At 39.0% G+C, this 14517-nt stretch overlaps 3 protein-coding genes across 3 annotated transcripts; all 3 read left to right on the top strand.

Annotated features, from left to right (window-relative positions):
• Window positions 1–8: 8 nt before the first annotated feature.
• LOC145495478 (adenosine receptor A2a-like) lies at window positions 9–7101 on the top strand. The gene has a single exon (XM_081475108.1). It carries the CDS (start codon window positions 3773–3775, stop codon window positions 4796–4798), a length of 1026 nt encoding a protein of 341 aa, XP_081331234.1. The 5' UTR covers window positions 9–3772; the 3' UTR covers window positions 4799–7101.
• Window positions 7102–10104: 3003 nt separating this feature from the next.
• On the top strand, window positions 10105–12495 carry LOC145495494 (adenosine receptor A1-like). Its single transcript, XM_081475132.1, has one exon. It carries the CDS (start codon window positions 10465–10467, stop codon window positions 11449–11451), a length of 987 nt encoding a protein of 328 aa, XP_081331258.1. The 5' UTR covers window positions 10105–10464; the 3' UTR covers window positions 11452–12495.
• A 113-nt stretch (window positions 12496–12608) lies between these two features.
• Window positions 12609–14343, top strand: LOC145495504 (adenosine receptor A1-like). The gene has a single exon (XM_081475142.1). It carries the CDS (start codon window positions 12899–12901, stop codon window positions 13877–13879), a length of 981 nt encoding a protein of 326 aa, XP_081331268.1. The 5' UTR covers window positions 12609–12898; the 3' UTR covers window positions 13880–14343.
• The last annotated feature ends 174 nt before the right edge of the window (window positions 14344–14517 follow it).

Genomic DNA, 14517 nt, shown 5'->3' with positions numbered 1-14517 from the left:
ATATATTGGCGATTTTCAACCAGTAAAAACAAACAACTTCGGTCGGTGGCAAGGCACCACTCTGAAACCGCTGACAGGCCTAGCATTTACGGCAGATGATCACATACAAGTCCAGCCGGACTAAATTAACATAAATAACATATATTAGTTGCCTGAGTGCGTCTCTTCGTGGCTTGTAGAACTACATGTTTTTGTACAATGATGCATTTTTACTTTCGGGACATCAAAGACAAGGGGAATTAATTAAAGTTCAAGGAAATTTCTTTGAGCGCCAGATTAATTTGTACTGACAAATAAAAGGCTAAGAATTATAATTATAGTTCAACCATTCCTAAAACGTAGATTTATTTCCCATGCGTGAGCTCTGGTACACACAGTTTTAAGCCACGGCTTCAAGCCAGCTTCACAAAAATTTCAGTTGCCGAGTCCAGCGTTGCTGCAAGTAATCTCCTTGCTTTTTTCAACTTTGGGTCAGAATCCTCTCTTGATTGTACTGGAATAAAAGGTGGTAGTTGTGGAGTTCCGGATACTACGTGTAACATGTCCAATTGAAGGCGGTGGGAACATATGAAAGCACACTAACAAAACTGTTTCTTAACTCTTCGCTTTTCCTGTCAAAAAATATGTTTTCAACTCTTGTTAAAAGAACTGAAAAAACTAAAAAAATTTCAAGTCGCGAAAATCTTTATATATAGTGACTGTAGGACGAGTTTTTTTTTTTTTTTTTTTTCTTTGCGATAATTCAGTTAAGTTAGCAATCAGATCTGTATTCTAATTAAACTTCCTATAAAGTTAATCTGGGTTCCAATCACTTTAAAACTTGACAAATCTGTCTCGTTCACGGAATTTGCAGTGGATCAAGTACTTCAAATCTGACTGTGAATCTTAGTGCGGGGCCGATTCATGTTTACCAAATTTCCATATGTCGTTCATGGTGTAAGTGAGATTAGCTCATCTAAGTTCTTCATCAAAATTAAAAGCCCATCCCTCCAAAAAGAATTAAACCAAAACACCAGTGCTATTCTTGTAGGACACGTCGATTTAGCTGTCGGACATGTACTCTTGTTATGGATATAGGATGTGAGAGTTAACTTTCAAAGCTCAAGGTATTCTTTCGTGGCATGTGTTTTTCTCTAAGATCATATAATTGTTGGAATTAATATACAACATACTCAACATACTCTTTGCGGTAAGGTGCAATTTCACGGTAAAACCTGCTTACAAGAGCTTTAGGAGAAGAACTGTCGCTTAAAGAGGGGTAAGCTAGATACAGTAGCCGATGTACTTGACTGTAGTCATACGTTTCCAAGCGAAAGGTAGTTCAATCTCTTCTGGTGTAACACAGACAAATGCAAGAGACCTCAAGGGCCGGCATTATACTAAAGTTTCGCGTTTAAACTAATTGCAATGCAAGATGTCTGGCGGCATGAACAGTTCGTTAATATTTGCGGTAGTAACCCTATTGTACACTGAACTGCATTTTCAAACGAAACATTTCTCCAGAAAAGTGCAACTGCAGGAAAAACAGTTCAGCAGGGTTACTACGTCTGCAACAATAGCCACAACTTATTCTGGCAGTCTGTCATGGAAATTTAAGTTATAGAAGAGTCTTCACTCAGATATGGCAAAAAGCATCTTTGACTTTGAATTCAGTTTACCCTTTGCACCAAAAAGTTCTTTTTTAAAGTTTGTCTTGTACTCTGCTGTATGACGTCAGTGTTCAGTGATTTCTGAGTGTCTAAAGAGGTTGATTTAAGAACATATCTTGATTTCCATTCAGTGCTGTAATGACTTATCGCGGCATATAATAGTAAAGGAAGATCTTTGAAATGCTTATACGTAACAGACTGATCCGAGACTGATGTGCTTGAAGCTTCTTGTAAGGTATTCCAAATAATGAAACACCGTGACTCAGGAACACTGAACGATCGTGTCGTGTTGTAAGCGGTTTTAGCCGGATTTTTTTAAAAATTTACCTGTACTACAGATTTGAAAAACGATTCATTACTGAACCGTAAAGCGGACTGGAATGATACATATCAGACACGAGAAAAGAAATATTTGGACTGTAGAAATAACAGAAGAATTACCTTTTCTCTCATGATATCATTTCCTCCTGTGAAATATAGCTCCTAAGAGAATTTTCAATTAACTCGAATAAAGCTAATTATCTCTGTATCCTACCGCTTACCAAAATAATAACAGCCTAAAGCCCCTAGCCATTACTGGTGTCTACCGGCTAATGCTATTCAAATTCAATAAGATCCTTAAGAGAAAAAGTAAATATGGAGATACAGGGAGATTTGTTACGAGCTCCATTTCAGTATGTCGCCGGTGTATGCGTCACGCATGATATTTTGTTTATTGTATTTCTAAATAAAGCAAAGCAAAAGCGATTAATTTATATCAAATATTGACCAGTTTTTTATAAATGCTAATAGAGTGTAATCGCATAAAACAATAACAAGGTTTTTTGAATGTGTTTATCACTGCGTTTTCAATATAGCGTTAAGTTTGCTACCAAGCTTCCTGAAATAAGGGCATTGGGGAAAGGGTGGCGCTTTCGTCAAGATAAAAACATAAATGTGAAAAAAATTATAAACTTAATAAGTTATTTCAGAAGTGTTTTGTTTTCTCGAAACTGTGGAATTTAATGCCTTCCATCCCATCACGATCTTAGAATATTGAAAAAGGCCCAAAGCAAGTAGAGTGTTTAGACAGAATAATTAAAAAACGACAAAACAGGATTATCACAAAACATTTTGATTGAACACATCGTTTCATTCAGTCAGTAAGGCGAAAGACGCGGTTCTACATTGCACGGGGCATATTTCTGTAACCGGCTCCTGTTAAAACAGCAAAGTTCGGTTAATAAGTCGCCAGACCGAAAAAATAATCTGACAAAACCAATAAACCGGCTTGGAGCCGTAATTTCTTATCTTCTATTTCTTCGGTGGTTATGTATTCAGTCGCGCTCTCCACAAATGATAAACAACCTGGGAGTATTACCTTTGCTTTAGTTTACTTTGAAAATAAACATAACAAATCTTGTGCCAGTCGAATCTTAGACGATTGACTGAAACTCCCCTTTGTTTTTCTTTTTTCTGGACATAAATATGGAACGTACATGTGTGTGTGGTCACACGTACGCGCGCACCTGCCAAACGATTAGTATTTTCCTTTTTCAGTAGAACCTTGTTTGACGTATATTTTTGTTAATTTTTCCCTAAAAGGTTTTGGAATATAATCACACTAAAGTTGACGCTCGAAATAGACGACTACGGATTGAGAGGCATCGTAGTCCTATCGATGCAGCTGGTGTGACACTCAAAAAAATATTCAACTTACATTCGACAGCGCGACTAAGTAGGAATCACTCGAGCAAATAATCGAAATATCTTCTTATCTTGAGCCGATATTAACAATTGCGTGTGAAGCTGCCTGTTTTCATGGATGGTGAAGTACAGCGAATATAACTTTATTTTTGACATAACAGCTTGTAGTCGGCAAACCGCAGCTCAGTGACGTGAGAATTGACTGTCTTCGTGACTGACGCTCGATAAAAGAAACAGCTTGGGGTGTCGTTTGGAACGCTGTTCAGGCCGAAAGAAGAATTCCGAACAAGGATTCAACTCTGAATAGTACATAGGTCATAATATAGTTGTGTGACTGAGCCAATAGCAAGTAGAGAGGTGTTCCATTCGGTATCAAGACAAAGGTCTCAATTTTAGGGGCTATTTATATACAACAACACGAAAAACAACGCTTGGCGATGGTATTATCAGCGACATCAAGACTATGTGCCAACGTTCCCCCTCCAACAAGTCTATCCTACTTCACAGCATCCCTATCAATTTTTCTGGCTATCATAACCATTCCAGGAAACTTCCTTGTCTGTTTAGCCATCATCAAGGATCCTTTTCGAAACTTGAAAACGCCATTCAATTATTTCCTGTTGAGTTTGGCTGCGACAGACCTAGTGGTGGGAGCAATCATGGACCCAGTTTCGGTGGCGTTTCACATGAACGAAGCACTTCAACTCAACAACGTGGACATTAAAATTTTGCATGTCTTGTATTTCATCTTGAGCACAGCATCCATTTTAACACTTGCTGCGCTAACAGTGGACAGGTACCTCGCTGTAGCAATGCCAGTGAAGTATAAAACAATGGTCACATCCAGACGCGCCATTGTGACTTCACTGTCGATTTGGGTTGCGGCCTTGGGGTTCTCTTTCATCTACTTCAAACTTGGGTTCATATTCTTCTCTTTCGTCTTCGCCAACACCGCCGTGTTCAGTACTTTTGCGGTTCTCATATTTGTTCACGTAGGTATTCTTAGGCGCTTGCGTGAGCGATCAAAATATTGGCGAGGTCGAAGAGCAATAGGATATACCGAATCCGAAAAACAAGAGAACCAAAACAATTTCATTAGCACGAAAAAGGAAAGCAAGGCAGCCAAGGCATTGATGATCGTTCTTCTCACCTTTTTCGCTTCGTTCACTCCCGCCTGTGTCATGATCTACTTGTTAAATTTTTGTTCAAAGTGCAGCTGTTTGATGGTCCATTGGTTGCGGGATTTACAGTTTTTAATCGTGCTGTGTAACTCGGGTGTTAACCCGTATTTGTACGCGTGGAGGCTCCCTCAGTTTAAAAGAGCTTTTTACAAAATTCTCCACCTAAGACCCCGAGGCAAAGTAAGTGACTTTTCCACGACATCCGCGAATATGGTGAGCAAGTCAGGCCAGATCCCTGAGAGTCGTGTTGGTCGCAACGATGAAAAGATTTCTGGTGTTTAATAAGAGTTTCTGAACGTCTCTCTAAAAGATGTAAATTTGTTCAAAATATAGACTTGTGATTCTAGAGTGATGTGGAGTTGGTTACGAGGATCGTTTATTTTGTTTCTGCTGTCTTCAATTTGCTTGAAGCGAACACGGCTTGCTACACCTCTTAGTTTTCCGGTAACGAAATAATTCTTAACGTCAATAATTTAATTCAGTTTAAAGGAAGTAATTTATTTGCTTTTCGCAGAGCAAGGGTAATTCCGGTATTGGCGTGGAACTTTAAACATTTTCATTCAGTTACAATATACCGAGAATTCAGATGATATGAACTCTGCGCGACGATTAATCCTCATTACCTTTACACTCGCTGATAACAAATGATACTGTACGATATCTATAGACTCGTGAGTTTCTGGCTGGTACAGTGAATTACCTTCTTTACAGCCAGATCTTAATTCTGTTCCTAGATATTTACCCTTTTGTTTATTCTGTCAGTTTTATTTGACTTGGTAATCAAGAAACTTACAGTTAAATCGCAGTAGTGATGTATGTAAAAAGTCAAAGGTCTTAGTTTAATCAATCTCTTCATTTTATATTATCAGCACGCTAAATCTTGTTGTTAGCATGAGTTATTTTCCAAATATTCCAAATATGACATAGTACACAAAGTATAGTCTAAATATATAAAAACTCGATATATTTATAACTGAATTTTGTTACGACATCGATCCAATTCAGGATAACTTGATAAGGAAATTCTAGAAAGATCGTAAGATTTTCTGATCGAAGAAAAGTCAGACAGCACGAGTAATTTTGTAAAATTAGAATTGTAAACAGCGTGTTCGTCTGAGTGAAAGTTGTTTACTCTATTTTAATACTGCCTGGTATCTCGCCTACCGTCTCAGACATTTCCTGTGAGGATGACTAATTCTATTTGTGAACTTTTAGCATAATAACCCTGACAGGAAATGCTACAGTGGGCTTATACTTTATTTTGACTTCGTCCACCCTTTTCAAGTTGTCTCAGTGATATTAGCATTCCCAGCTCTGTATTATATATTACCTTACAAGTGTGAGATTTGTATGATTTTGTAGAACAAAAGTGTAAGTAGCTTGTAAACTAAAAATCGACTGAATAAATGCTAAATTAATTTTAGACAGTAATATTGTATTAAGTAGGGCGAGCGAAGAATTAACACAGCCAATTACTGATGAAGTTTAGACGGAAAAGCGAAGTTTGATGCTTGCGATGTAAATACTTTTAAGCCCTAGAACAAGGCTAGAGGGTCGCACAGGGGTATTCTGGTGATGCGTGCCGGTGAGCTGATTTTATTTTCCGTGAAACGTGACTTTAATTAAGAAATTAATCTTCGTGATCAGTGAACCTGGACGTTTTGCGTGACCCGTGAAGAACTTCGTGATATCACCACTCTATTCTTCGTGATTTTGAGATGCGAGTCCTCCGAATGGTTAGAGTTGTCTATTGAAAGGAGTCGAAAGTGATTTAGGTATGCGATTTGCAATATGGAGCCTTTACTTAGCCTTTCACGATTTTGCTTTCTTCAAACATTCTTTCTAGTTTAAGGGCAGGTTATTAAAAAGAGTACTTGCTTATTTTCGTGATTCGGGAAATGAAATTTTGATATCCAGGATTCGTGATTCACTATTTTTTCCGCTCGTGAACCGTGCCAGGGATCCCCCATGTGCGACCCTCAGGCTAAGGCTATCCACAAGTTGACATGCCAGTGTGAAAGGTAACCGCAAGTGAGACTTTTACCTCAATCAAGCCCGGTGGTACTGTTTGTCGTGTACAGCTCACCTAACCGTGCCGCTATGTAATGACCACTAAATACTTGTGTAAACACCGAGGCGTCAAGCATAAGCACATTAGCTGATGAAATCTATGTAATGCCAATATAAAACTACTGCTCACATAGGACTATTCTTTATGTACCGCATTTGATACGACTGTGATGATTATTGAACACTGATATCCAATAACGTTCATGTGTCAAAGAAAAGTTGTTTATTAAAGTCGTCAACGTTTCGACATTACAGTACAAATGAGTAAATACCTTGGTGTTTCTTTGCACCTCGTCTCCAGGGTCCTCTCTCTTCCTTGAGAGCGAGGTTCAGTGTTTTTGTTCATTTTTGACGGACATTAAACCAGGAGTTTCATACTCTACAGGAGAAAGAAATTACAACCACACATATTCCCTTCCGGGAATAGCAAAGTTGGAGTTGGTTTTCCATTGTACATCAGTGACGTCAGTTTCGTTAAAGTCTCCTTCAGCTGATGTTTGCTAGCCTGCGTCGCAGACAGAAATTTACCGGTAAATAACCCGCGGTGGGTAGCTTCTGCGACGCAGGCTAATGTTTGCCTGTCATTGCCTCAGTACGAAAACATGACTGATCATCGCGGATATGCACACAACTTAAGCAGCTGTAAAATTAAAGCCTGAAAATCACAAACTCTTTCATATCTTTCTCCGCCGTTCAAATATATGATCTTTCATATATTCACTTTTACTGCCTCAGTACGTGTTCTTAACATGTTAATTTTTTCAAAAACAAACAAAGGAAAGCAAACATTAAATTTTCCGGAGCTCTTACAGGCTCTTTTACTATCAGAGACCAAGGAAAGAAAGAAATAAGTAATACTCGCGGAGCTTTCTTTTATGTTCCCTTTTTTTTGTTTGAGATACGAAAAAAAAAAAAATAATAAACTGCATACAAGTTTAACCACACCATTACAAAATTCTAGACAGATTGCAATTCAACAATTTTCGTCAAATATATGAATAGTCACCAGCACATAAACAAAGCGAAAGACGTCGATGCCTTTAATACTGATGTTCATTAGAAGTAATTAAGTTAAATGTCCACGCCCCATGTCAAACGGTAATAACTTGAAGCAAGTAAATTTCGCATCGGCAGGCCTGGCTTGAATATAGTAAATTAGTTAACTTTTAGTCCTTCAATCTGCAGTGCTCTGCATGATAATTGACCACAACACTTGCCAAAACTCCATTTAATAACTTTTTGCTTTCTAATTAAAATTTTAATATAACTGTATTAATAAAATTTAAGCAAAACTTGAGTAGCATCCGTTATGTGTTGTTCAGTGTCTTACGTTGTCTGCGTTCACTTCAGGATAAAGATTGCAGTCGCTCCATCTGACCAAAAAGCTACTATTTTTGAGAACTGCTTAACAGATATATTTTTCAAAGGAACTTACAAAGTACGTAGTTATACATTACCGACTGGCGAGCGATCTCAGAAGTTCACACAAAAAGAAAATTGGAAAAAAAGAAATTGAAAAAAAAGAAACATCACAATATGACAACAAAAAAACTCGAATAAACTTGTCGTCATATATATCTCGCCTTCGACATCGGTTAGATATAGAACACTGCTTACTTTTCACGGACTGTGAATTTCAACATGTCTGGAAATTCTGTTTTGTGTATACAATCCCGGGTGGAAAAACACGATAGGCTTAATCGATCGCTTCTTGCAATAGTCCACGAAACAACGAGGGAGGAAAGGCGTATATGTGCGTTTGGACTGACGCTTCTTTGACACTGATCAAGTCAACGAACACACACAACTTTAATCATGACCATGCAGAGAGGTGTGAAATATTGTTCAGCAAGCAGGAAATCGTGGCAATAGTCAGTAGTAGTTATCAAGACGATTAAAGGATTTAGAGAATACAATGACAGCTGAAGGTTGAAACTTGAAATTTATGATGACCTTCCCGGCGCCCAACCATGAATTTGTAAGCGTACTTTCTCCAGCAATGCAAGTCTCTCCTACTTCACAGCACCCGTGTAAGTTCTTCTTGCTATCACAACCATTCCATGCAGGCAACTTCCTTGTCTGTTTAGCCATCATCAAGGACCCCTTTCCGGAAACTTGAACTGAAAACGTCACTTAATTATCACTTGGGTTTTGGTTTCCCGGGTTAACCAGCGGTTACACGCGATTTGTGCAGTTTGCCAAGGTGAAAAAATGTTGCACCTTTCAGTTTGTTTCCAATCAGAACTAGAACTTTCAGAACTAGTAGGACTTTCATCATGAAAACTACGGACATTAGGGCGAAATTTCGGACATCCAGAGTAGAGTGCAAAGCTAGATGGTCCAGGTTCTTGCACCATGGGCATCGAAACACCATTGCAACTTACCATGTTACATGTCATAGACGCATCTTTTGATCTTTTTGACGTATCCATGAATATTTACTCCGGGAAATTTACCTCGGGATATGTCGGTCACACTCACTAAATGCAGTTTCCCGTGGTGAAACGGTCATTTACCAGAGTAAAAATGCCCCGTGTAACCGCACATAATGGCTCACATACTAATAAAAACTCTTCAATTGCATTATCCAGTTTTTAACAATGTTTGTTACAGAAGACATCAGTGGTTCGACATCATAGTGCAAAACGATCCGAGTGAATACCTTAGTCTTTTTTGATTCAGTTTTTGGCGGGAAAATGCCCTTTGCATTATAACCAGGAGTCTCCTATTCTACAATTTTGGGCAAAATCTCTTGACGGGAAAAACAAAATACCTTCATACACATATTCCTTCCCAGGAATAGTGCCACAAGGAAAGTTAGAAAGTATTTTATGTTGATTTTCAATTGTGCATCAAGTCAGTTTCGTTAAAGTCTCCCTCAGCGATGTTTGCCTGTGGCAGTCTCGATACGTTTTCTTAACATATTAATTTCTTCAAAAACAAACAAAGCCTAGCCAACATTGAATTTTCCGGAGCTCTTATAAGCTCTTTTATTGTTATGGAATAAGGAAAAAGAAATATGTAATATTCACGCGGAGCTTTTTTATTATTTGTATGAGATACGAAGAAATGTAAATAAATTGCACACAAGTTTAACCAAACTTTTGCAAAATTCTGGAAAGATTGCCATTCAATAATGTTCCACGAATAGATATATGACTGAATAGTTACCAGCTGTTGGACAAGGCGAACGAGGACGCCTTTGTTATTACTGATGTTCATTAAAAGTAAGGTTAAAGTCACACGCAGCAAGTTAAGTGAAATTGTAAGATAATAGCTTGAAACAAGTTTATCGCAAGGTCTGGCTTGAATAAATAAAAAAAATTATAATTAACTTTTAGTCATTCAATCTGCAGTGCTCTGCATGATAAACATAACACTTGTCAAAACTCTATTCAATAAAATTTAACTTCCTAATTAAATTTTAATATAACTGTATTTATAAAATTTAAACTTGGGTAGCATCCTTTATGAGTTATTCGGTGTTTTACGCTGTCGGCGTTCACTTCAGAATAGAAGATTGCAGTCCCTCCATCGGATCACAGCACTACTATTTTTGAGAACTGAGAGATATTTTTTCAAAGTACGTAGTAACACATTACTCAGCAACTGAGGGTGATCTCAGATGTGAACCTGGAGCTGCTTCGACAACAGTTCACGTACTGAACAACGATAGGGGAAGGGGGTGCATGTGGACAGGCGCTTCTTTGACTCTTTTCAAGTCTACGAATACACATTATAATTTAGAGAGATGTCAAATCGTGTTCAGCAAGCAGCAACTCGTGCCAATAGCCACTTTTAATAACCAAGACAAAAGATTCGGAAAGCTACCACGTTTAAATACTCTGAAAGCTGAAGGTTGAAACTCGAAATTTGTGATGACCTTCCCAGCGACCAACAATCATTGTGCAACCGTTCACCCTCCAACAAGTCTCTCCTACTTCACAGCATCCCTGTCGGTTCTTCTTGCTATCATAACCATTCCAGGAAACTTCCTTGTCTTTTTAGCCATCATCAAGGATCCCTTTCGAAACTTGAAAACGCCATTCAATTATTTCCTGTTGAGTTTGGCTGCAACAGACCTAGCGGTGGGAGCAATCTTGGACCCGATTTCAGTCGCGTATCACATCGACGAAGCACTTCAGCTAAATGTTGTGGACATCACAGTTCTACATATTTTTTACTTCATTTTGAGCACAGCATCTATTCTAACACTCGCCGCGCTGGCAATGGATAGATATTTTGCGGTAGCTTCACCAGTAAAGTATAAGACGATGGTCACGTCAAAACGTGCCATTCTGGTATCTGTGTCAATTTGGATTGGAGCGCTCGGCTTCTCTTTCATTTACTTCAAACTCGGTTTTATTGTCTACTCCTTCGTTTTCGCTAACACCGCCGTGTTCACCACATTTTTGGTTCTCATATTTGTTCATGTAGGCATCCTCAAACGTCTCCGTGAGCGATCCAAATACTGGCGAGATCAAAGAGCAATGAACTATGCCGAGCCCGAACAACAGGAGAACCGAAACGACATTATTAACACTAAAAAGGAAGGCAAGGCAGCCAAGGCATTGATGATTATTCTTCTCGCCTTCTTCTCTTCGCTTACGCCTGCCTGTGTTATGATCTACTTGTTAAATTTCTGTTCAAAGTGCAGCTGTTTGGTTGTCCACTGGTTGCGGGATTTGAAGATTTTAATCGTGCTGTGTAATTCAGGTATTAACCCGTATTTGTACGCATGGAGGCTCCCTCAATTCAATAAAGCTTTTTACAAATTTCTTCACCTAAGGTCTCGAGACCAACTAAATAACGTTCCCACAACATCAACACTTAGCGTGGGTAAGACTGAAAACCCAAGACCATGAGAATCGTGCCGGCCATGAAGATGAAAAGATGACTAGAGTTTAATACGCGTTTCTGACAAGTACTGTCAAGATTCACGAAACTACAGGCTTACAATGGCTCATCTTCTGTTACTATAAAAATGCTATTTCTGACGAATGAGCTTGCGAAGAAGGCCGAAATAACTATTTTGCCGACACGGGACACAACGCGGGCAGGGCTCAAGGTCGGTGCATCAGGGGTAGAAAGAAAGAGGAATATAAAGGGGAGTGTAGCATGTGATATTCATCTCGGCCTCTGAATCCACTCTGCATGTTCCGAGCTCCGTTTAATTTTTTTGTGTTAGTATTTCAGGTATATATTTTTACTGCACTATCGACAGCCTTTCCTTTGTAAAGCCTCCGTAGGAAAGGCTACCAATCGCTGGAGCATGAGCCATGGTTCCTATCCAGATTTCCTGCTTTTTTTACGTACGACAGGTTTTTTTTGTGGCCTCCGTTGGCCTCCGTTCTAATCGCACTTCTGTATTGTAAGCGGTTCCTCAGCTCCGTTATTATCATCTTCTTTTGTATTAGTGTTCTGTTCTTGTAATTTTTTTAGTTTACTTAAATGATTCGATATATTTGTATTTTGGGTTTTCGGTTCTAAGTACTGGACAACCCGGCCTAACTGGCATAATGTGCTTGTCTATGGGGTTTTTGTCCAACGTAGAAGACACCCCAGCTCGGTTTGAAAAAGAGGCACAACGGGTAACTCGGAAATGGTCTATTTGCCGGAGCTCTTTTAAGGTCTTTTACTGTTCGGTGGAATAAGGAAAGAAAGAAATATGTAGCACTCACGAGGAGCTCTCTTTTGTTTGTTTGAAATATTGAAGATAAAACAAAAATAAATTTCATACTAGTCCACGCTACTGCAAAATTCTAAAAGATTGCCATTCAATAATTTCCGACAAATGTATGAATAGTTGCCAGCTGTTGGAGAAGGCGAAAGAGGATGCCTTTATTAATACTGACGTTCATTAAAAGTAAGGTTAATGTCACACGCAGCAAGTTAAATGAAAATGTAAGAACATGAAACAAGTAAATCAGTTTGTATCGCCAGGCCTGGCTTGAATAAATAAAGAAACTTATAATTAACTGAGTCATTCAATCTGCAGTGCTGTGCATGATAAACACAACACTTTCAAAACTCTATTCAATAGCTTTTTATTTTCTTATTTAAATTTTAATATAAGCATTATTTATAAAATTTAAGGAAAACTTGCAGAGCATCCTTTATGAGTTATTCAGTATTTTACGTTGTCGGCGTTCACTTCAGTACAGAAGATTGCACTCGCTCCATCTGACCATAAAACGACTATTTTGAGAACTGCTTGACAGATTGTAGGCACGTCCATAGTCAGTATCAGTAATCAAGAACTACCACTACGGGTAAAGGTTGAAACTCGCAATTTGTTGAAACTCGCAATTTATGATGACCTTTCCGACGCCCAACAAACATTGTGCAACCGTTCTTCCTCCAACAAGTCTCTCCTACTTCACAACATTATTTTCATTTTTTTTAGTTCTCGTTACTGTTCCAGGAAACTGCCTTGTCTGTTTAGCCATCATCAAGGATCCCTTTCGAAACTTGAAAACGCCATTCAATTATTTCATGTTGAGTTTGGCTGCAACAGACCTAGCGGTGGGAGCAATCCTGGACCCGATTGCAGTCGCGTATCACATCGACGAAGCACTTCAGCTAAATGTTGTGGACATCAAAATTCTACATATTTTTTATTTCACTTTGCGCACAGCATCTATTCTAACACTCGCTGCGTTGACAATGGATAGATACTTCGCGGTAGCTTCACCAGTAAAGTATAAAACGATGGTCACATCAAAACGTGCCATTCTGGCATCTGTATCAATTTGGGTCGGAGCGCTGGGCTTCTCCTTCTTTTACTTTAAACTCGGTGTTATCGTCTACTCCTTCATTTTCGCTAACACTGCCGTGTTTACCACATTTTTGGTTCTCATATTTGTTCACGTAGGCATTCTTAAACGCCTCCGTGAGCGATCGAAATACTGGCGAGATCAAAAAGCAATGAACTATGCCGAGCCCGAACAACAGGAGAACCGAAACAACACTATTTACACCAAAAAGGAAGGCAAGGCAGCCAAGGCATTGATGATTATTCTTCTCGCCTTCTTCTCTTCGTTCACGCCTGCCTGTGTTATGATCTACTTGTTAAATTTCTGTTCAAAGTGCAGCTGTTTGGTGGTCCACTGGTTACGAGATTTACAGTTTTTGATCGTGTTGTGTAACTCGGGTATTAACCCGTGTCTGTACGCGTGGAGGCTCCCTCGATTCAAAAGAGCCTTTTACAAATTTCTTCACGTAAAATCTCGAGGCCAAGTAAATAACGTCACCATAGCATCAACACTTAGCGTGGGTAAGACTGAAAACTAAGACCATGAAAATTGTGCCGGCCATGAAGGTGAAAAGATATCCAGCGCTGGTTAAGGGCTTCTGATAAGAACTGTCAAGATCGTGAAACTCTTATCGGCTTATCTTTTCTGGGAAACTCACATTTTTTGATGAAAATGTGTCTTGCGCTCCAAATTCGGTTGAGACTGAGTTGACTATAATCATCCCAAATCCGACACGCAAGTGGAATAATTGCTTTATGAAAAACGCCCCCAAAATATAGAAAACTAACTGAAATAAAACTATAAACGCCCCAAAAAATTACGAGTACGCTTACCATATTTGTAGAGCATAGTATATAATAGGTGCGCACAGGCGGTATTTGTGGTTTCGCCGCTCGTGATTAGTGACTCCGCCCAAAAAAACTTTATTCCGCGCGCCTACAATACCACCACCTACGCGGGCTAGTGGGTTTGAGGACGTGATGTCACATGACAGAGCGGTAGTCTGAGAGGCAGACTGGTTACTAGTATTACGCGTGATTGTTTCCATTGCTACATTTGTAATGCGTAGTCGTTGCTAGCTCTAGTCATATTGCGTTGTCAGCAAATTAAAGGCTATTTGGTATGCAACAAAGGTGGTTGTATAATTTGATCCATCGATAGCTTTGTGTCAGTAGC

The sequence above is a fragment of the Orbicella franksi genome, chromosome 1, assembly GCF_964199315.1.
Source record: "Orbicella franksi chromosome 1, jaOrbFran1.1, whole genome shotgun sequence".
NCBI classification, from domain to species: Eukaryota; Metazoa; Cnidaria; class Anthozoa; order Scleractinia; family Merulinidae; genus Orbicella; species Orbicella franksi.
This window is presented reverse-complemented; position numbering and strand designations above follow the sequence as displayed.

Coding starts and splice junctions, on each gene's coding strand:
- LOC145495478 (XM_081475108.1), top strand. CDS start 3,773: ATGGTATTATCAGCGACATCAAGACTATGTGCCAACGTTCCCCCTCCA.
- LOC145495504 (XM_081475142.1), top strand. CDS start 12,899: ATGATGACCTTTCCGACGCCCAACAAACATTGTGCAACCGTTCTTCCT.
- LOC145495494 (XM_081475132.1), top strand. CDS start 10,465: ATGACCTTCCCAGCGACCAACAATCATTGTGCAACCGTTCACCCTCCA.